General features: G+C 39.7%; 2 protein-coding genes across 2 annotated transcripts in view; both read left to right on the top strand.

Moving 5' to 3' along the window:
* The window catches only part of LOC308667237 (protein Shroom2-like), a gene marked incomplete at its 3' end in the record, with an annotated part of 136054 nt that extends 135683 nt beyond the window's left edge, over window positions 1-371 (top strand). The window contains exon 7 of the mRNA XM_081326380.1: window positions 354-371. Within this exon, the coding sequence (XP_081182506.1) occupies window positions 354-371 (18 nt within the window). The remainder of the gene's footprint in view (window positions 1-353) is intronic.
* Window positions 173-23944, top strand: LOC308667885 (protein Shroom2-like). Its single transcript, XM_081327460.1, has 5 exons — window positions 173-471; window positions 3587-4138; window positions 13780-13957; window positions 20812-21084; window positions 22651-23944. The coding sequence occupies exons 1-5, from the start codon at window positions 380-382 to the stop codon at window positions 22915-22917; spliced, it is 1362 nt and encodes a 453-aa protein (XP_081183586.1). The 5' UTR covers window positions 173-379; the 3' UTR covers window positions 22918-23944.
* The last annotated feature ends 242 nt before the right edge of the window (window positions 23945-24186 follow it).

The following is a 24186-nucleotide window of genomic DNA, read 5'->3' as shown; positions in this document are numbered from 1 at the left end:
TATCAAAGCAGAAGAAAATCTACAGGGGAATTCTAAGAATAAGAAACATGGCTCTTTTCCTCAGAGGCCACCCGCAACCAAACAAGATAAGAAACATGGGCGACAGGATAGCTTTTCAGCTTCACTTGCTTCAGAATCTTTGCTGACAGTGCTCAACAGATCAGCCCAAACTTCCCCTGCTGCTACCAATACAGTAGTAGACAGCTCATCACCTTCTCAGGTTTCCGCAAAAAATTATGGAAAATTTGAAAGTGCAGAGCTACCAGAGACTGGGCAGTTGGCATCCACAGAAAATGTTTTTCAGTATTTAGAACAAAAAAGACATCTCAAATCTGAACCTCCCCTTCCTTCAGCTTATCGTTACCATCTAAAATCTAGAATGGAAGCATCAAGATCCCCTTCACCACAGTTTGCTCCACCAAAGCTGACTGATAAGCCACCTGTGGCTGCTCAAGATGAAAATTCCACAAGGTAAGTCACCTTACACAAATGGTTAAACATTTGTCACATGTTTTATTGTTGGATTTTTTTCACCAGTTTAATATTAAGGTTTCCAGGCACTGTCCCTACATGGTTCTAGCAGTTTAATGTTAAGTCTCCTAGACAGTTTTAGAACCAGATTATTTTACCTCAGCAGAAATTATATACAATTTATTTATTTCTGCTTTTAAACTGAGTTCAGTGCAAAAAGCTTAACTTACAAGTGAATCTCATTAACAGTTCTTGAAAATAAAGATAGTCATCCAATGACTCTATGACTAATTAAACAATAGGAAGCACAAGATAGTCCCCTTTTCAGGTACCCTGCCATTCTGGTGGAGGGGGTAGGAGGATGCTTTCGGGGAGTATTCTTTGCATACTTTTGTTTTTGCTGTAACGCTATAGCTGCTTGGGAATTAGGGAGGGGAATCATCTTTGGAAACGGAAGGACTCCCTCCAGCCTGACTCCAAGGCCACTGCACTTTGAAGATCACCTGTTATCAGTCCTGTGCTTTGGTGTTCTCAAAACAATTTTTCGGCACTGTATTCTGCCAATGGACTGGTCAGGGGTGTTGGGTTTCAAAGTGGGAAGAATAGTTTGGTGCTTTGCGCAGCAATGTTAGATTCTGCTTGACTTTGCTGCAAACCCTCTTTCAGTAAAAGTTCTTTTGATTAACCACATGGAGTCAAGAGTTGTACTTTCCTGAGAGGGCCAGTTGGGGCAGGTCCTTACATTAAGCAGAATCTGCAGTAGTGGTCAACATGGAGAAGCACCCGCCTCTACTGTGGGGACCAAGCAAGGAATGTCTGCAAAAGGCAGCAACCAAGAGGAAGCTGAGTGCTGGGGGGAAGCCTCTGCCAAGGCTAACCCCGGGGTAGACCTTTCTGGCTGGACGGAAGAGGTTGCTAGCCTAGGAGATTCATCAAAACCCAGGTGATCCATTGGTGTCGGGAAGAAGGATGACTGGGAAGGGAGAACTAAAGGAGGGATTCTCATCTGAGGCAGCTGAGACAGCCAACAATGCAAGTGGCAAATGGAGCTGGAAGAGCTTAAAGTTGAAAAAGAAGAAAGCGGCAAAGTCTATCACACTGACTTCCTCATGAAGCAAGCATGTGATCGCATGTTCCCTTATCCTAAAACTGAATTTTCCATTGAATATTTTGTGTATCATACATACAGCCATGTTAACAAAATCCAAATAAAATAGAATGCATGTATCCAGTCTTACATATACTATTACAAACATATTTGGATGTTTTCAAGCCAGAGGTTCATACCTTTATCACCATGGAAATCAGAGTTATTTTTATGAATGGTTGAAAACCACTATCAATGTTGCCAGAATAGTTAGCAAAACAATGTTAATCTCTAGATCTAACTTCTCTAAGTGAACAACTATATTTCTAGGATAGAAGATGAGGGAACCCTGTATTACAGTGACAGTTCTTTGGACTTAGTTTTATTGCCAGCAGAACAGGACTTCCTAAAACAAAGACAGTCTTAGAACTGCCAGTTTCTAAACATTTCTATTCCCTTGGTAGCCAGATTAGTATAGAATACATAATATACAGCATATAATACAACAATTTATTTCTCATTATGGCCAAAAATAGAGGATATTTAACATCGAAAACAAGTAAAACAACTGCCAAGAAAAGTAGCTTTTCACTGGTACAAGTTAGCAGGATTTTATATGAAGGTGTAGAGCTCCTGTTGCGCTGCCCTGCAAAGTCTTGCACACTGAATTTTAATTTGTGAATAATATAAGTGGGCCATATTATTCATACTTTGTAAAGCCAATAAAGAAAATAGATATATCTGAGAATACCCAAGTCAAAATCCCCAATACATTTAGTCCAGCTGCCCCAACACCCCTGCAGTCATGTAATCACAATCGGGCACTTGGCAACTAACTTGCATTTACAATGGTTGTAGTATCCTGTGGACACATGATCACCATTTGCGACCTTTCTGGCGGGCTTCCCGCAAGCAAGTCAATGGGGAGGGTGGCAAGGAAAGTTGCAAGTTGCTCCTGCCACCTCCTTTTTCCTGAGGAGCTTGAACTCAACAGTATGAGATCCCAGGGACCTTGTACTACATAGTTTCTACATGCCTACAGCAACCCCTGCCATAGTGCAGGCATGCCCAGCAATGTTTATGCCAGGCTGCAGCAATCACTCCCCCTTGCCCAGCCATGCTCATTAACTGTATCCTCCTGCACTCATAGCAGCCAACTCTGCATATGGCCACACTCCAGCTGCACCTTGGCAGCCAGTCCTTGCCTTTCCAGGAGTATCTGTTGGCCTGTTTGCAAGATGCCAGAAACTTGCTCCTTCCTGTCAGCTTCCTCATTGACTTTGCTTGTGGAAGCTGTCAAGAAGTTACAAAACACAGTCATGTGAGGTCTTTGCTTAATGACCCTGACAACAGTAATGGGCGCTGTCTGGATTGCTTTTGCTAAGCAATGGGATCACATGATGTCATTCTTTATGACTGCATCACTTAGTAATGAAAATTCTAATCCCAGTTATGGGCTTTAAGTAACGACTATGTATAATAAATGCCTTAAGTGAAGAATCTTCGCTAGTCATAGCTACAAATTTACCAAATGTTATGTCTCATATGCCAATTCAAGTTTCATACTGATTTATAAATTGCTGTTCAATTATTTCACCTGTATATAATAAACCTAGCTTAAAATTTAGAAAACTTTGTTATAAACAATGAGAACCTTGTTTAGATTACAATAGTAATTTGCACATTATTGGAAAGAATTTTTACTGAACAGACTAGATGTTTCTTCATATCAATATATGTGGGATCAGTCAGTACATTTAGGCTTAATTTTTGTTCATCTTTTTTAAAAGGAAAAAGCATGTTAAGTATCTTTAAAACTTCAGTTAAGTGCAGTTCTTTGTACATTTTATAACTTTAGTAACAATGGCTAGTGCTCAGTAGAAATAAGGATATTTAAAATATACATGGGTATGTGAAAAATGTTACTCATTCCTAAATTCATAAATAGGCTATTATTAATCTATATTTACATCAGTCAACAGTGTTTACATAATACATGTACTGTACTATTTTATTTTTTTTCTAAAGAATTGAAAGAGTCATGGATAACAATACAACAGTAAAAATGGTTCCAATCAAGATTGTACATTCTGAGAGCCATTCAGAGAAGGCAAGCAGGCAGAATCTTGGGACTATAATCGAGCCTCCTACTTTACGAAGCGGCTTAAAAAAAGATGAAATCAAGACACTTAGCACTTCTGAACAGTCCTATTCACGTTTTTGTGCTTATACAAGACAAGGTATGGAAAGTGACCTTGAGAACAAGTCAAGCCTGTCTTATTTGCAACCTGTTGAAAGCTTTGGGAGGAACATAATGGAAAATGACATATCCATCCATGAAGTTAATTGTGTGAGAGCCAAAGAAAAGACAATTGAGGACTGGAAATCAGAAGAATTAGCTAGAGAAATAGTGGATAAGGATAAATCATTAGCAGAAATTCTGGACCCAAATGTGAAAATAAAAACCACAATGGATTTAATGGAGGGAATCTTTCCCAAAGATGAATATCACTTAGAAGAAGCTCAACATCGCAGAAAATTTCTTTTAAAGGTTTCAGCACCCAAAACTGAAGAGGAAAAGTGAGTAGATATTTTTCCAACACAAATTAATGCTTTTATCCTTTTTTTAATCTTATATGTGCACACACTATTTTAAGTTTTGTTCTATTAAAATATAAGTTATATAATCAAGACAAACTTAGCAAACATTACTACTGTAATTTTCTTCCAATTCACACCCAGTTTTGGTTGGGATTTAGATTCTATTTTTTAAAAATATATTTTATTGATTTTCTTAACACAGTCACCTTATTATTAGGTAAACGGCATGTTGTCTGGGTTTACATTTAAAAACAATCCATAACAATTAGAGTTTTACAGCTTTCCAGCGCAAAATTAACCCCCTAAAATAAGCACACATTCAAAATCTACGGGAGGAATAGTTTAGAAAATCTTTATCTATAAAATATATATAAACATGATACATACAGTTTCATTTAGCTCTGGGGAACATGGTAGAGAACAACAAGTAACTTAGGAGATCAGGACACAGGGAGAGATTAGGACATGCCCAGACCTAGGCTGGATCACATGCTTTACACAGCCAATACTGTACTGTGTCTTAATCAAAACAGTTCTCATTGGCTGGTTTGTTGCTATGGCTATTCCAGTTCATGAATTCTTACACATTGACACTCCTCCCTTTATGACTAGAATAGACATAAAACCAAATAATTTAATACTCTTCCCATGGTGTACTCCACTCAATGGCTTGGTCATTACATCTGGCAGATTGTCATCTGAAGAACAATGAAGCAAGCGAATTAGTTTACTTTTGATGGCTTTTCTGATGTTACAATATTTAATGTCCACATGCTTGCTTCTACTTTTCACTCTGTCACCTGTTGCCATTTTAATGCAAGCAGCATTATTTTCAAATACTGTTACAGCTTCTTTAACTTCTATATTTAAATCCTTTAACAGCTGTACATACCAGGTTACCTCTGAACCAAGTTTAGACAGAGCAATAAATTCTTCCTCCACAGTAGAAATAGCTACAGTTGTTTGTTTCTGGACTTCCATCCAATCAAAGTCCCTCCAAATAATACCACAAACCCAGAATTGGACTTTCTGGTTTGCACATCATTGGCATAATCACTGTCAACATAACATTTTAACTTTAATTCATCAGAGACCTGTATTTGAAGACCTAAATTCACAGTTCCCTTCAAATACCTGAGAATTCTCTTCACAGCCATCCAATGCAACTGCATTGGTGTGGCAGAAAAGTGACTTAAGATGCTTACTGCACAAGCTAAGTCTGGTCTGGACCACTGTGACAGATATAAAGGTAAAGGTAAAGGTTCCCCCGCACATGCGTGCTAGTCGTTTCCGACTCTAGGGGCCGGTGCTCATCTCCGTTTCAAAGCCGAAGAGCCAGCGCTTGTCCGAGGACGTCTCCGTGGTCATGTGGCCGGCATGACTAGCACAGAACGCTGTTACCTTCCCACCGTAGTGGTCCCTATTTTTCTACTTGCATTTTTATGTGCTTTCGAACTGCTAGGTTGGCAGAAGCTGGGACGAGTAACAGGCGCTCACTCTGCTACGCGGCACTCGGGATTCGACCTGCCAAACTGCCGACCTTCCGATCGACAAGTTCAGCGTCCTAACCCACTGAGCCACCGTGTCCCTTGTGACAGATATAACAGGCTTCCTAATGTTGACTGATATATCTCCTGATCACAGGCTTCACTTTTGTCCTCACCCAAAGTGTTGTGAAAATCTATGCTCATAGATGTTGGAGCAGAATCCTTCATGTTGTATCTCTCCAACAGCTGTTCAATTTTCCTTCTTTGACTGAGAACAAAGCCACCTTTCTCAGTTTTTTGTATCTCTACAGCAAGATAGTTTTGTATTTCACCCAGGCTTTTCAAATCAAACTTTTTCTCCAATTGATTAACAATTTCCTTCACCTGTGCCAGATCCTTTGCAATGAAGCAAAGATCATCTACAAATGCTAATAATTGGCAATCCCCACCATGGAACCTTGCAGTATATATGCAACCATCAGCCTTACAACTCTTGAACCCAAGAGCCTTCAATGCCACATCTAAACAGATGTTCCAGTTTCTGGCTGATTGCATCAGCCCATAAATGGCCTTATTCAGTTTATACACAGTGCCAGGTTTTTTAGTTTCATACCCTGGTGCTTGAACCATGTAAATTTTTTCCTCCAACTCTGCATTGAGGAATGCTGTGGTTATTTCAAAATGGCAAATTTTATGGCCATGTGCCGTTGCTAACGCTCGTGCCAACCTTATAGTTTCACTTTTTACAGTTGGTGCAAATACCTCATCATAGTGCACATTTTTCTTCTGCAAAAACCCCTCTGCCACTAATCTTGCCTTATAATGGACTTCATTGTTGGGTAACACTTTCTTTTTGTATACCCATTTACATCCTACAGCTTTGTAAGGTGAACCCTTTATGTTCATCCATGGATTTCATTTCTTTATCCATGGCCTCTTTCTACTTCACTTGCTCCACTTTGGGTAGTGCCAATACTTCCTGATAGTTTCTTGGCTCATACCACACATTACACATCTTTACCAGCAGAATACCTGTCAGATGGAATCCCTTTGTTCCATCACTCTGACCTGCGTGGCATTGACTGCTCTTGACTGTCAACCCTTTCCTGCTTCACATCAGAGTCACCATCTTCTTCTGACTCCTTTTCTTGTCCTTTTTCAGCTTCTCTCTGAACGCTGACACCATCACTGAGTCACTGTCACTAAGTAGATCATCCCCAGAATTGGCATCATGTCTGCCCCAATTCTGCTCTGCAAAGCTAGCAGATCTGGAAATTACTATTCTTCTGCTCCTATTACTAAAGCGATAGCTTTTTGAGCCAGGCTCATAGCTCATAAACCTGAGCTTTCTAGCCTTTGGTTGCCCTTTTTTCCTAATTGCCTTTGGAATATGCACCCATGTATAGCTTCCAAACACCCTTAAGTGTGCTAGAGATGGCTTTCTCCCATATAGCACAGCATATGGAGTATCATTTATAGAGGAACTCCACAGCCTATTGACCAAATAATTGGCTGTCAACATGGCTTCGCCCCAATACAACCTACTCAGACCAGAATCCTCCAGCAGTGAGTCTCTCATTGTCTGCAAGACTTCATTCCATCTTTTAGCCATGACATTCTCATCTGCTTGTGCAGATTTGTGTGTCTATGTCGTATTCCTATCTGTCCCAATCACTGTTGAAAACTTGCTGACATGAATTCTGAACCCGTCAGTTTGCAGCTGGCATACCAGTTGCCTATATCTTCTGCGAAACTTACCCATTGCTTGAACTTCTGCAGCACCTCTGTTTTGCTCTTTAGCAAATAACAGAAACCAAATCTGCTATGGTCATCTACAATGACCAGCGCATACCTGGCTCCTCCCATTGGTCCTACTAAATCTGCATGTACCAGCTCTAGAACCCTTGTTGTTTGCCTTGTGCTCTTCTTGCTCACTGGAAATACCTTAGATTTTGATGATTTACATGCTGCACAGTCTAAGTATGCCTTACACCCTTTTAGGGTTAATCTCTCTGCAAATTCTGGCATCCTTTGCAACACTCTGAAGCTGGCATGGTCAGGCTTTCAGTGCAAGAGATGAATGCATGAATCATGCTGTGCCACATTACCAAATGTTTGGGCACATTGAATCTTTTGTGCCTGCAACACATAAAGATTATCCTGTATTATGCCCTGTGCATATACATTCCCATTTCTTTTTATGAGACAATTCCCATTTACAAATGTGGTCTCAAACCCTTGTTTGTCAAGACTGGAGACACTCAGTAATTTATGCTACATTTCAGGCACACATAATACATTATTAAACCTTTCCTCCAGACATGGAATCAACACACTGCCTTTCCCCATGACTTTTGCCTTCTAGCCATTTGCTAAGGCCACTGCATCTGCTCCAATTGAATCCAATCTGGAAAACAACTTAGAATTATTAACAGTTGTTTGACTAGCCCCACTGTCTATTAACCATTTGTCTCTGCTATGACAATAACTAACATTTGCAACAGCAGCTTGTCCATTTGCTGTTATTCTGCCTTGTAAACAGTCTTTCTTGAAATGAGTTTCAGCCCCACAAATGAAGCATGTGTTTTTCTCCTGTTCTTTCCTCTTGGTAATTCTCTAGTGAGATGTAATCCATCTCTGCAGACACTCAGTCTGGTGCTTTGCTCTCTCTGCTCCTTGGACTTCCACCTCAGGAATTTCTCCTCGTGGCTTATTCTAAAATGGTGTTTCTGTTCTCCTGAAATCAAACAGGCTTTAAGTCAGGGGTGTCAAACTGCTAGCCTGTGGACTGGATGCATCATCTGGAAGCCGTGCCCACCCCATTGCCAGCAATGGCAAAACTGTCCCGATACGTTGTGCTACGTCGTGTGACGCCACAAGTTTGACATGTGTGCTTTAAGTCCTTTCATACTTAATTCCTGTTCTGGTCTGCATTCAAAAACAGCTGAAACGATGGCCCACATTAGTACCAACAGCAACTTCTGAGACTCAGGAATCTGCACTCCTCACTGTTCTAATTCAACAAACAGTTTCTGCATGTGGAGCAAATGCTCTTCTACGCTCTCATGTGGCAGCAACCGGGCTCTGTACGATTGCCTCGATAATTGCACTATATTGCATGCTGAAGCATTCCCATGGACACTTCTCAACTTCAGCCAAAGTTCTCAACTTCTTTTGCAGTTTTTAAGTCAGCTACATTTAAGAATTGTTCATCTTCCACACTTAAGATGATGTAAGCCAGTACCTTATCATGCCTCCATTGATCTGCAGCTTATTTTCTAAGTGATCATCTTAACTACCTCATCATAAATCCTGTTTTCAAAGTTCTTATTTAGATTTGTTTTCCCCGCAATGTTCAAAACATTCTTACCAGTTAAGATTTTCTCAGTTAATTACACTTAAGTATTAAATCTTTTTCCTCATACAAGCCATCCCAACGATTTTGTTTCTCATATTTTAAAAAAGAAAAGAAAAAGAGAAGAAAAAAGGAAATAATATACTACTTGAAAAACATGTCCCTTTTAAGCTAAAATACATTTATATCCAATTTTTTTCTATTCTTTTAAACCATATTCAAACAAATGTTTAATCTTTAAATATTCCACCTAATAAATCCAATCATCTAATCTTTTGAGTATTCAGAATATTTTTTATCAATTGAGATTTTCTCAAGATCAATTACCCTTAACTATCTAAAACATTTCCCTCATATAAACCATCCCAACATTTTTATATTTCTCATATCATAAAAAAACTTGTTACTTGAGGAGCCCATCCCTCTTAAACTAAAATACATTTATATCCAGAATTTTTCTATTTTTTAACCATATTCAAACAAATGTTTAATATTTAAATATTCATTTTGATATGTCCCATCATCCAATTTCTTAATTCCAACTTTAGCTCTTTTTTTTTTGCCAAACATCTTTCCTAATCAGTATGCTCCGCTGGACCCAAAAGTCTTTCCATAGTCTTGTAGATGTTGTTTTAGGTACAAGAGATATATCCAGTAAGATGTTTTTGTGGGAGGGTTTCGCCACTTCGTATTCATTGAAAATCTTTTTCTTTCTTTCTCTCTCTTAATTTCTCTTATTGTTTTTTGTCTCTCAAGTTCTTATAGTTCTTCTGACAGCTCTATAATCCGTTTTGTCAAATCTTTTTTCTTATCCTCAGACTTATTTTGCAATCTTAAAGTGTAGGTTATCTTTTCCATGTCTGATATTTCCTGCAAGTTTTTCTCTGCCTGGGTTAAGTCATAATTCCTTCCATTGTTGTGTTCCATCTTTAAATCTCTTTCCTCTGGTTTATATTCAGTTGTCTGCTTTATCTGATAACTCTCTATTTTTATTTTCTGAGAGGTTTTTTGTTGTAAGGTTAAATTGAAGATGTGTTCATTTATATTTTCAAAGTTGTTTTTAATTTCCTTGTGTCTTGAATTAGTTGCAACATATCATACATTTCCTCCTGGAAGGTATTTGTTTTTTCTTGATATGTTCTTTCTGCAGGTCTCTGACGTTCCATGATAGCCAAAAGTCAAAGTTTTCCTTTCTCTGCAAACAGCTTTAGAGTCACAATTCTATAAGTATATATAATTCAAGAAGGTCAAAAAAAATTTTCCTAAGGTTTATAGTTCTTGCCTTCTAAAATGTTTTCTTTTTGTTGCAGCTGTTCTCTGTTTAGTTAAGACATTGAAGGTCACAAAAACAAGTTATCTTTTACTGGGCTCTCTGTCAATTCCTGTATTAGAGCAACTACAGTTGTATATTTTCATCCACCACTATATGTCAGCACCAGTTCATTTTTTCAGTTTTCAAAACAAACAATTACTTTCTTCTGTTTTCATCAATAATCTTTTGAAAAAGAAAATTTTAACAAATTCCACCAATTTCACACTTAACCAGATTTAAGTCTTACATTCATTTCATTTCAATATATTTCTGTTCCCCATAAAAGTTTAATTTGCCTCTTTCTTCTGTGGGAGGGTGGGGCAAGAGTCCCCCTCCTTCTCACTTTCAGAGGATTTTTGCTTCTTGGGTTTTTTCCCCCAGGAAATCAAATATCAAGTAGAAGTGAGAGAATTGGTATTCTTACCCAGATGCAAACACATAGTTTGCGATCAAGCTTATATTAGTGCTTTTTGGCTTTGGCTGCTTGTAGCTTGGGCTAGACTCTGGAGTGAAGCTAGCTGTCAGGTCCTTAAAACCCTCTTTGTTTCCACTGCATAGTTATTCTACTTTTGGGGCCTGTCATTCTGCTGGGGGGAGGGGGAGCATGCTTTTGCTTGGGATAACTTTCGCTTTCTACTTTCCCTCTCCTGCCTCTATCATCTTGAGATAAGTATGTGTCTCCCTTATCAGGGAGATGGTTACAGAGAAACAAAAGCTGGAGAAGACCTTGAGATGCGCACCAATTATACCAGTTACCCACTCATTGTGTCACCTGTGGATTGGCTGGGTTTCAAATGGACATTATGACTTCTATGGGAGGAGAAATATTGCTAGCTTAACTATACCGTTTACACGGATTTTTCCCCAGATCTCACCTTGACTTCCCTACTGTCACTGACCCCTAATAAAAGTATCCTTTTGAGACAATACCTGTTTCAAGAGTTCTGCTTTCTTGGGTGGTTAGTTGAAGTGGGTCCTTACACTAGCCCACAGGTCTGCAACCCGCGGCTCCGGAGCTGCATGCGGCTCTTTCAGCCGTCTCCTGCGGCTCCCAGTCCTCTGCCATGTGCAGTCCAAAAAAAAAGGGACTAAAAAAGTTCAACCAATCAATTCAAATATGCAGGGTAGGTGCATATCTCGCCTTGGCTCCACTCTTCAGTCAAACCCTGTTCTGCGCATGCTTGCATGTACGCGCATGTGCACACATTTTCTGCGGCTCCCAGTTTTTCCTTTTGTGAGGGAACCGGTTCCGAGTGGCTCTTTCACTGTTTCAGGTTGCTGACCCCTGCACTAGCCTTTGTTCTGCTGGTTTCTGGAGGACTTTCCCCGAACGACCAGATTGGCTGCCATCTCTCCACGGTTGGTGGGGCTTCCCTCCTTCTTTATCGATTCTCCGGGGCAACTTTAGGCCATTTAGGGTCCCCTAACAGAAAAGAATCAGCCGTAGGGTGTGGAGCCCCACAATTCCTCAGGTACTTGTGCTACTGCACAAAACCAGAAGCCTCAGATTTAGATTTTAATTTGGGAAAACACCAACTTCAAACAGACTGAAATACCCAACATTCTATTTTCAGGAACAAAATACTTGTATTAAGCTTACAAACTAGAGATGAATCCCCATTTCTCCTAGTGGTTTATCAAAAACTTATAAATCTTGATGATTGTGGAAGTTTCATTTCACTGTAATATATGCTTGTTGTTGACAGATTCATTGTGCCTTCTGGATAAAAATTGTTTTCATTACTTCCTAGCTTTTTATTATAAATGTTATTTTTCATAGCAGGTAAAAGTTATTGCACAGAACAGGGAGCTCTACAGTAATTTTGTACTTTAATTATAAGTCACCAGCAACACAGATATCTACATTTCTGAGCAATCTGAGAAAGGCAGTGGGTCTTATGAGCTCAAAATTAAGAATACGTAGATTGGATTAGCACTAATACAATGTGTTGATGAGTATTGGATATGGCAGATGCTGATTCAGATCAGTGAATAACTGAGTGAGTCACTATTTTAGACCAACTTAACTTTCAAACCTGTTGCAGGGTAGAATGAAAGAGAACTTCCATATATGTCATCTTGACTTGTCAGGAAAAAAAAGCTGGATATAATTGCAATAAATAAAATAAAAAATAATGCATCCTAGTAAATACTCTGATAAATTATAATTTGATTCACTATAAGTAAGGCTCACTTTAGCCCTATGACAACACTGTTTTCTCATACAATAGCAGAGGAGTTCTTAAATCTTCCAGTAACTTGCTTGTCTGTAAAACTTAGTAAAAATTCAAAAAGTATATAAAATATTTTATTACTATTGAGTTTTACCAAAATTATATTTTCAATTTGTATATTTCTATAGATTTTTGGAGGAGAATCATAAGAAATTACAAATATCTAACTGAAAATTAATGGGAGATAGAAAATGAAAATATAGTATTTTCACTAACACAAAAATGAAAATAAGTAAATTTGAAATCTTATTTCCAAGCATGTGATTGTTTGGTTAATGTTGCTTCATGCCAAAAAGAGAGACAAAGAGCTATCTATATCTTAGATATTCAAATGTTGTTCCTTTTAATAGAATGTTCATTAAGTGTAGCCAGTTGAGGGATGAAACCAGTCATCTTGGTTACTTTTTTGAAGTGATATGTGATAGAAAATGTTGAATTTTGTGAAAGTTTTTCTCAGATTGATTCTCTATATGTTGTCTATTATTCCTCTCATTGACATCCACCAGGCAAGATACTGGTTTCAGTATAGTCCATGGCTTGTCTCTTTGTACTGTATGTGTGCATTGATCTCTAAAAGGAGTAGGGCTTGGGTTGGATACCATCTTGCCAGTTTTGACCTACTGCAGACATCATTGGTACTTTACTGTTTATTTGGAGGAAAAATAAGCTTCCTGTAATTGAATTATGTTCCAAAATAATTGATCCTATATATACAATATATTTGCTATCAGTGAACTGATTTCAATCTTAACTTTTCTAGTATTAAGAGAAAGGTATTTTTAGCAATAGGTTCTTTTAAGCATTAGAATTGCAGATAATGAAACCCAAGAACCTATATATTTACTAAATGTGTGTTTATGGGATTAGATAATCAAGGCTAATGAAAACCACAAACAGATTTAAATATTATCTTTCTTCCATTCCCCATGTAATCAAGTGTAGGGCATAGAAATCTAAATATGGTCAAAGAACATCAATTAGAAGCAAAATAGAAACCAGCATTTTAGGCCATAATTTTGAGAGATTCCTTTAATTTCCTGTCTCTCTAGCTAGGTTCTTGGTGGTAAAATAATATGGTTATTTTATCTGTTGTTTCTTTGGGTATCTTTCTCTTAACCCTACAATCTGTGTACTGCAAATAGTATTTCACAATAATTATTATCTTGCTTTCAGTGCATAAACATGTTTAGAAGTCTGTTGAAAACTAGTATTTTTTTTAAATCTTTGCTTAGGAAAGAGGAGTTGCCTCTGTCTTTGGCCATTCCCTTAACAACTAATTCCACTTACTATAGCACCTCTGCACCCAAGGCAGAACTTCTCATTAAGATGAAGGATATGCAGCAGCAGCAGCAACAGCAAAGTGAGGAAGATTCTGAAAAGGAGTTAGACCACAATTTGTCTGAGAAGAAGGTAAGCTTGTCATGAGATTTTGTTTTCATTGTTACTTATTATTGGAAGCCATGGTCTTGAGCTATCTAGTGGTTTTGTCTCAGTGCCTGTTCAGCTGAAATAAAATGTGATCACACCAAAAATTAAAGAGGAAGCAACAGTGCCTAGTATCTAATATCCACAAAGTAAGAGAGAAGCTCCTATTGAAAGGAACAAAAAAGCAAAGTGATAGCATTAACACCTCTTCAGAATACAGAATAATTTACTAGTAGTATACTTAGTAGGATGCAGTATACTTAGATTTCATCAATGCATTTGATAAAGTAGACCACAACCTATTCCTTGGTAAGCTAGAAAAAGATGGAATAGACAACATCACCACCAGATGGATCTGTAGCTGGCTGGCAAACCGTATTCAACGAGTAGTCCTCAATAGCACTACATCCACATGGAGAGAAGTAAGCAGTGGGGTACTCAAGGTTCCGTCTTAGGCCCAGTACTCTTCAAAATCTTCATCAATGACTTAGATGAGGAAATTGAAGGGGAACTCATCAAATCTGCAGATGACACCAAACTGGCAGGAGTAGCCAACACCCCAGAAGACAAACTCAGGATCCAAAAAGATCTTGACAAACTTGAACAATGGGCCTTGTTCCAACAAAATGAGTCTCAATGTGGAGAAAAGCAAAGTTTTACATTTAGGCAGGAAAAATCAAAGGTACAAGTAGAGATTGGGCGAGACCTGGCTTAAAAACAATAACTGTGAGAGGGACCTTGGAGTCCTAGTGGACGATCACTTGACTGTGAGTCAGCAGTGTGCAGCAGCAGCTAAAAAAGCTAATACAATCCTGGGTTGTATAAACAGAGGCATTGAATCAAGATCATGCAAAGTATTAGTACCGTTTTATAAAACCCTAGTAAGACCACAACTTGAATACTGCAGCCAATTTTGGTCACTATATCACAAAAAAGATGTTGAGAGTTTGGAAGAAAATTCAGAGAAGAGGAACTAAGATGATTAAAGGCCTGGAGACGAAAACATACAAAGAACAGCTGCAGGACTTGGGTTTGGCTTGTCTAAAGAAAAGAAGAAATAAGGGAGACACGATAGCAGTATTCCAGTATTTGAGAGGCTGCCACCAAGAAGAGGGGGTCACATTATTCATCAAAGCACCAAAAGGCAGGACAAGAAACAATGGTTGGAAACTGATCAAAGAGAGAAGCAACCTGGAACTAAGGAGAAACTTCCTGACAGTGAGGACAATTAAACAGTGGAACAGCTTGCCTCCAGAAATTGTGGGTGCTCCATTACTGGAGATTTTAAAGAAGAGGCTAGACAGTCATTTGCCTGAGATGGTATAGCTCCTCCTGCTTGAGCAGGGGACTGGACTAGAAGACCTCCAAGGTCCCTTCCAGCTTTATTCTATTGTATTCTACTATGCTTATAAGTGCTATGTGCTTAGAGCTCAAAGCATTTTTAGAGACCTGACACACCCACTTTACAGCCTATTTCTGTTGCTCCCCTCTGGGAGGAGGTTTTGAAGTATTTCTAGCAGGACTACCCGATTCTGTAATAGCTTTGTTCCCTATGCCATCCGTCTGGTAAACTCCTAAGATTTGTTTTTCTTGCCATGCACATGTATACATAACCCGAACTAGGTTTAGGTTTAGGTTTTATTAAATTTTTATACCGCCCTTCTCCCGAGGGACTCAGGGCGGTGAACAGGGCATATCATAAAACTACAAAAGTATAAAAGTTAAAAAAGAATTAAATTATTGCCCAAAGTAAAAACAATAAAAATATATACAAATATTAAAACCCTAAGTAACTCCCCATCAGGCCAGGCCAGCCTGTTCAAACAAATGGGTCTTTAACCCGCGCCGGAAGGAGCGGAGATCCGGTGCCATCCGGAGCTCAACCGGCAGTTGATTCCACAGAGCCGGGGCGCCCACAGAGAAGGCCCTCCCCCTGGGGGCCACCAGCCGACATTCTCTGACTGGAGGCACCCTGAGGAGGCCCTCTCTGTGGGAATGCACAGGGCGGAGGGGAGTCGACGCCGGCAGCAGGTGGTCCCCGAGGTATTCCGGACCCATGCCATGTAAGGACTTAAAAACCATCACTAAGACCTTGAACCTCACCCAGAAGACAACTGGTAACCAATGCAGCTCGCGTAGCAAAGGTGTAACATGGGAGTACTGGGAAACTCCCAAGACAACTCTCGCAGCCGCATTCTGTACCAGTTGGAGCCTCCGAGTGGTCTTCAAGGGAAGCCCCATGTAGAGAGCATTGCAATAGTCAAGACGAGAGGTCACGAGCGCATGAGTGACCGTACACAGGGCATCCCGGTCTAGATAGGGCCGCAACTGACGCACCAGGCGAACCTGTGCGAAAGCCCCCCTAGTCACGGCTACTATATGATCTAAGGTAAGCCGTGAGTCTAGGAGGACTCCCAAGTTGCGAGCCCTATCCACGGGGGGTAAAGACTCACCCCCCCCATAGAAAGTGATGGAACATTTTGAATATCCCGGGATGCCGGAATGTACAGCCACTCAGTCTTGTCAGGGTTGAGTTGAAGTCTGTTCCTCCCCATCCAGACCCGAACCGCCTCCAGGCAACGGGACATCACAGCGAGGGCATCACTGGGGTGGTTTGGGGTCGAAATGAAAAGTTGGGTATCATCAGCATATTGATGATACCCAACTCCAAAACCACGAATGATCTCACCCAGCGGTTTCATGTAGATGTTGAACAGGAGAGGCGAGAGAACCGACCCCTGAGGAACTCCACAAACGAGAGACCTAGGGGCCGATCTCTGCCCCCCTGCCAACACCGACTGCGAACGTCCCAGGAGATAGGAGGAGAACCACCGAAGAACCGTGCCTCCCACTCCCAATCCCCTGAGACGCTGCAGCAGGATACCATGGTCGATGATATCGAAAGCCGCCGAGAGGTCTAATAGGACTAGGACAGAGGAATAGCCCCTATCCCGGGCCCTCCAGAGATCATTCACCAGAGCGACCAATGCCGTCTCCGTGCTGTACCCGGGCCTGAAACCCGATTGGTACGGGTCCAGATAATCCGCTTCATCCAGGACCAGAGGGAGCTGATGCGCCACCACACTCTCAACAACCTTCGCAAGAAAGCGAATGTTGGAGACTGGACGAAAGTTGTTCAACACAGCTGGGTCCAAGGCAGGCTTCTTGAGGAGAGGTCTCACCACCGCCTCCTTCAAGACGGTGGGGAAATTACCCTCACTCAAAGAAGCAGATATAACCGCCTGGAACCAGCCTCGTGTCCTCTCCCTAGCTGCATAAACCAGCCAGGAAGGGCACGGATCCAATAAACATGTGGTGGAGCTCAACCTCCCCATGATCCTGTCCACTTCATCAGGGGTCACAGAATCAAACTCCTCCCAGATAACATTGACAAGACCGCCCGTGTCCTGGTCGTCAGACTCTGCCCAGCTGGAGTCCAAACCGGTCCGAATCCGAGCGATTTTATCCGACAGATGTTGACCAAACTCCTCGGCACGACCCTACAAGGGATCCTCCCTCACCTCCTGATTAAGGAGGGAGCGAGTCACCCTAAACAGGGCGGCCGGGCGATTATCTGCGGACGCGATGAGGGCAGAGAAGTAATTACACCTCGCTGCCCTCATCGCTGCGAGATAAGACCTAATATGGGTTCTTAACCGCAACTAGTCGGATTCGGATCGGCTGGACCTCCAGCAGCTCTCTAGGCCCCGTTTCCGACGCTTCATCTCCCGGAGCTCCGCGGAAAACCATGGAGCTCGATGGGATCTGCACCGGGTCAGGGGCCACAAGGGTACAACTCGGTCCAGTGCCTCAGTGGCTAGACTGTTGTTTCTCTGTGTCATATAATATATGTGGGTATATGCATAATTCTGTATTTATTTATTCATTTTTGTCATATTTATGTAGTGTATATCGGAGGTGGTGACCCATTGAGAGCTGAATGCAAAGAAATTTCATTTTAATGTATGCCAATTAGTGTACATTCAAAGTGACAATAAAGTTATTATTGAGTCCTTCGGGAGAAGGGCGGTATAGAAATTTTATTATTATTATTATTATTATTATTATTATTATTATTATTATTATTATTATTATTATTATTATTATTATTATTATTATTAATTATTATTATTATTATTATTATTATTTTCTAAAAGATACTTTTTTAAAAAAAATATTGTACATCACTGAATTGCATTAACTTTTAGAATTAAATCCTTTATAAAAATAACTGAGGAAAAAGTACTATTCAGTTCAACAGCATTTGTTTCCCAGTGGACTTATTCAGAATATCAGTTATCTGATATTATCTGAATCAGCACAGTTATTTAGCTCAAACTCTGATGTTTTGCTCATGGATTGGTGTTGAGTTCAGCTGGTTGGTGGACATAAAAAAAGAACCTTCTTGGTGAACTTAACTCTAAGCCTATCATTTCAGAACTTATAAAAGAAAATTCAGCCTTCCTGTTTAAGAATCATATTAATCATTTTAACTTTTACTTAATTTGAAGTTAATGACAACTTCCAAATGAAAATTCTTTAAATTATTGCTGATTTTTATCTTGGCTCCAAATAGGACTGTTTACAGATATTTACTTTATTATTAGGTTAAGATTTTTATTTATTTAATTTATCAAATTTCTATACCATCCTCCTTATCTAAGTGACTTTGGGCAGTTTACAAATAAAATAATATATAACCCACTTCAAGAGAGGTATTATATATAGCTTTAGAATACTTATAAATACTTGTGACAGAATTAAAATATTGAAGTCCAAAGTTAAGAAGTGATATTTCAGGATATCTGAAGGATGACTTAACAGATAACAAAATAACAGTCGAAAGGGACCTTGGACATCTTGTAGTCCAACCGCCTGCTCAAGCAGGAGACCCTGTACAATTCCTGACAAATGGTTGCTCAACCTCTTGAAAACCTCCAGTGATGGACTTCCCACAACTTAGATTGGCACTCGAAGATGTAAGGATTTTGATAAATATAGATCCATATTCATTAACATTTGATTACTGAACTTAATTATGCAACACATAACAAACTGACAGTGGCAAGAGCAAAGGAAATTTTCTCTATATAATCAAGATAAAGTCATTCACAATACTCTTTAACAGTATGATTAAAATATACTATAATATCCTTGCCAGATCATAATGTGTAACACAATTGTAGAAAATATATTCAATTGAGCATTAGAATTTTGGGTTTTAAAACTTCTCTGAGTTTGGTTTTTTTATTTGCAAACATTTCCACATCCACTTGGTAATAATTTAATTTAATTTAATTTAATAATATTTATATACCGCCCTTCTCCCTGAGGACTCAGGGCGGTTCACAGGGCAGAATAAAATACAAATACAAACGTTAAAACAGGATTAAATAATTGCCCATATTAAAACAGTTGGAATAAAATTCTAAAACACCAAGTTAAAATTAAAGCACAAAATTAAAAAACCCCCACCAATCCCCATCAGGCTAGGCCGGCTTGAACAAACAGAAACGTCTTGAGATCGCGACGAAAGGAGCGAAGATCGGGCGCCATCCGGAGCTCTACCGGTAGCTGGTTCCACAGCTCCGGAGCGCCCACAGAGAAGGATCTCCCCCTGGGGGCCACCAATCGACATTCTCTGATCGGTGGCACCCTGAGGAGGCCCTCTCTGTGGGAACGCACAGGGCGCAGGGAGCTTGATGCCGGCAGCAGATGTTCCCTAAGGTACTCCGGCCCCATGCCATGAAGGGCTTTAAACACTGTTACCAGTACCTTGAATCTGCTCCTTATGTAACTTCATAGTTCTCTTCACATGTGCAGAAGACTTGAATAAAAACACTTGTTATCTTAAATAAGATTTTTGTAAAATAAATATTGCCCATATTAAAAAAATAGTGATTCTTCTCAAGTTTTATCTGTTAATATTTCCTGTCTTTTAATAAAGAGGAATACAATTTTGCACAACTTCTATAATTGTCTGAGATGCTGCATAGACAGAAGTACAGTTATGTGGGAGTTGCTTTTGATTAGATGATGTCTCATGGCTCAGTCTGGTTGTTCACAGGGCTGCTGCCACAAGGTGAGTCGAGGCAGGTAGGGGAGGGGTGGACCTGCCCCACGTGCCCTGCATCCGCTTGCCTCAGGGCTCCGCAGCCAGGCCTCCCACACCCCGATACCTTCCTTACCTTGGGGCAGTGGCAGCAACAGCCCTATCCGGCAGGGGCCCACATGGCCACTGCCGGCCCACATCTTCTGTGGCCACTAGCCGTCGCTCACATGCATCACCCCCCTGGCCTCTGTTTCGCCGGCAGAGGCCTTTTCCTGAAGGCCTCTGCCAGTGAAATGGAAGCCAGGAGGCAACGCGTGTATCAACCCAGGGCTCCATTGTGGGCTGCAGAGGCTTTCCCTGAAGGCCTCTGATGGCAAAATGGAGGCCAGGGGGTGACGCACGAGTGGTGGCAAGTGGCTGCAGAAGAAGTGGGCTGGTGGTGGCCATGCAGGCTCTTGCTAGACAGGGCCATGAGGCAAGACAGTGGGAAAAATAAGAAAATCCCAAATCAGAAAATGCTCACAGCATGCCTTTATAACCATTCCAGTAAGAGAATATTAACAGCTGCTCTATTTGAAATGACTGTATTTTGCTTGCATTGCTTTCATTTTTCTGAATAACAAAAATATATATACTACTTTGACAAGATTCTGTTATCTTGTGGTTTCATCATCTAGCCATTTAGAGTCATGAGATGAGTAGCCATATAAACCTAATAATTAATTGTATCTCATAAATTGAGCTCCTCTCTCTCTCTCTCTCTCTCTCTCTCTCCTCTCTCTTTCAGCAAGAGCTTATAGATAGCATTAGTCGAAAACTAAAAGTGCTAAAAGAAGCTCGAGAGACACTCTTGGAAGACATTGAAGCCAATAATCATCTTGGAGATGAAGTGGAGGTAGTTGTAAAGGAGGTCTGCAAATCCAATGAATTTGATAAGTTTCGGATGTTTATTGGAGATCTAGACAAAGTGGTTAACCTCCTGCTATCACTCTCTGGTCGACTTGCCAGAGTAGAAAATGCATTAAACAACTTGGATGAAAATGCTTCTCCTGAAGAAAGAGTAAGGCACTTGTATTGTCATATGAGGAAAAACTGTCTAATTGCACCATGTTATTTTGTTTTTGCCAGCTCAAGTATATACATAGACTCCTGTCTTAATTGAGTAGTCTTCTTGGTTAAAAATAAGACATCAATTTTGCTCAAAAGCTATTTTGCTAGAGAGATGTTACTTCAGCAGTGGTTTTCTTTTACCTGAACTGCTTATATGCAAAATTGTTGATCAATCCTGCTATAAGAGAGCATTTTTTCATCCTCATTTAGTAGGCGAGGACTGTTTGTTGTGGACATCTCAGACTCTGAGCCTCCATCTTAGCTAGCTGCAATTCTAGAAATAAAGTTGGAGGGCCTGGCACACTTTAAACCAAGCAGTTATACTGTGATCAAATTAAGTGGATCATTCCGAAATGAAGTTCTTAAGAGAATCTGCATTCTCCAATATATTGTTGAAAGAAAAATCTTCAAGTCCAGTTCCAAGCTGGGAGTAAATAAAAATGGAGGCTAAGATGCTGGAAATAAAATGGAGGCTGCTTAGAAAGAAGGTTCTTGTTTATTTAGTTGCCAGAAACTTCAATGACACAGCATATTTCTGGAGTGGCTGACAAAATGGAGTTGGGAGTGGGTAGGTTTTTATAACTTCTTGGGCTTTGTGTTTGAGGTGCCTGTTCCTGTCTGAGTACTTTGACCTGAGCTTGAGTATGCCCTTTTGATATTCTAATGATGGTGGGTTAATCCTATTATGCCCTAAAGGTCATGTTCCTGTCCTTGGAGTCTTTGTTTTTCTAATCCCATCAGCTGTGGAGGCTGAAAGTGTTTTGCTTATGAATGGTGTGCCCCAAATCTGCATTTCTAAAAGCTGGCCTGCTCAGTTTCTGCCTGGGGAAACTTGGGCTGTTTCTGCCTCCCCTAGCTTTTCTCCATTATTTCTGTGGAAAAATATAATGTTCTATCTTTTTTAATATCCCCTAAAATATTTCCTTCTTGGGGGTGGGTGGGTGCTGACTTCCTACAATATTTTGGATCAAACCACACAAGAGCCAGGAATTGAATACTCACTTAACATCTGAGGATGTATCTGTTTCTGCCTCCAAAAGTTGGGAATACTCCAACGGTGGAAGTTTTAAAGAAAAGAGTGGACAACCTTTTGTCTGAAATGGTATAGGGTTTCCTGCCTGAGCAGGGGGTTGGACTAGAAGATCTCCAAGGTCCCTTCCAACTTTGTTGTTGTTGTTGTTGTAATGGAGCAGAACAACTCATTACAAGACAATTTTCCTGAAGACACAAATTTAATTAGAGCTTGTAGAACTCTAAGAATAAAAAGACTCACATAGCAGACAGTGAATCAACCTTTTTGAGACACGGGAATGCTGCCATCAATTATACAATATATGTTTTAAAATGTTCTACCAAATAATAAAATTCAGAAAGCTGCTTTGTCATTTTATTATTTGCTTGGGAAGGTCTTCCTAAGATGTTTCCTTTAAAACAATGATAGGAGAACGTTCATTATGGAAATGGAATATAGACTAAATGTATTAATCACTGCAATTTTCCTGTTCTGTTCCCTTAGCAGATTCTAGTAGAAAAACAGAAATTACTCACACAACAACATGAAGATGCAAAGGAGCTGAAAGAAAACCTGGATCGAAGGGAACGGATTGTCTTTGATATTCTGGCCAGCTATCTGAGTGATGAAAGCCTTGCTGATTATAAGCACTTTGTCAAAATGAAATCAGCCCTCATAATAGAGCAGCGAGAGCTAGAGGACAAAATCAAACTTGGTGAAGAGCAACTCAAGTGCCTAACTGAAAGTCTCCAGCCTGAAAGACCCAAATAATGATTCAATAATGGCAATAATCCTCAGACTTCACTTTACATAGTTTTATTTGCAAACCTTGAAACCTTTTACAGTTTTTTTAAGACAAAAGAAGTCAATATACATATGAGTACTGTTCCCTGATTCCCCAAAAGGGCATAAGAAAACTGTTAATTTTAGAGATTTTGAGAAAAAGTATTTATATTAAGCAGACAAAACAACTTTTCCAGCACTATGATTAGGCTGGTGAAATACATTGGCAACAGTGTACATTTTGATACAATTTTTTAAAAAGAAATTTTGCATGACATTAGTCTTTTCAAAATTATTTCAAAACCATTTGCAAGTAAGCTTTTAATTATATCCAATTGAAATACTTCAGAATATACCAGTAAATTGTATATTTCTGTGGCTCTGTTAATTTTAATGTTGTAATAATATATAACTATAGTTCATTAATTTATCACTTCAATATTGATGGCTGTAGCAAGGATAAAAAAGAAGAATCCAAAGGCAAAAGTTTAATTCCAAGAAATTTTCTTAACTAAATAAAAAACTGAAGAATTGATTCTTATAAGTCTAAGTTTGTAATGCAGTGCAAAATTAATACATTTCCTTAGGTACTATTTGTCAGGTTTAATGAGTCATATATTTGTAGGTTGTTCTGCATATTCTTCATCTGTTCGTTTTCACCTGATGATTTTGCCTTTAATGATGACTGTCCTATGACTGTACTACAGGTGAAACTCGAAAAATTAGAATATCGTGCAAAAGTTCATTTATTTCAGTAATGCAACTTAAAAGGGGAAACTAATATATGAGATAGACTCATTACATGCAAAGCAAGATAGTTCAAGCCATGATTTGTCATAATTGTGATGATTATGGCGTACAGCTCATGAAAACCCCAAATCCACAATCTCAGAAAATTAGAATATTGTGAAAAGGTGCAATATTCTAGGCTCAAAGTGTCCCACTCTAATCAGCTAATTAAGCCATAACACCTGCAAAGGGTTCCTGAGCCTTTAAATGATCTCTCAGTCTGGTTCAGTAGGAATCACAATCATGGGGAAGACTGCTGACCTAACAGTTGTGCAGAAAACCATCATTGACACCCTCCATAAGGAGGGAAAGCCTCAAAAGGTAATTGCAAAAGAAGTTGGATGTTCCCAAAGTGCTGTATCAAAGCACATTAATAGAAAGTTATGTGGAAGGGAAAAGTGTGGAAGAAAAAGGTGCACAAGCAGCAGGGATGACCGCAGCCTGGAGAGGATTGTCAGGAAAAGGCCA

Source organism: Vipera berus (genome assembly GCF_964194415.1).
Source record: "Vipera berus genome assembly, chromosome: 4".
NCBI lineage: Eukaryota > Metazoa > Chordata > Lepidosauria > Squamata > Viperidae > Vipera > Vipera berus.
This window is presented reverse-complemented; position numbering and strand designations above follow the sequence as displayed.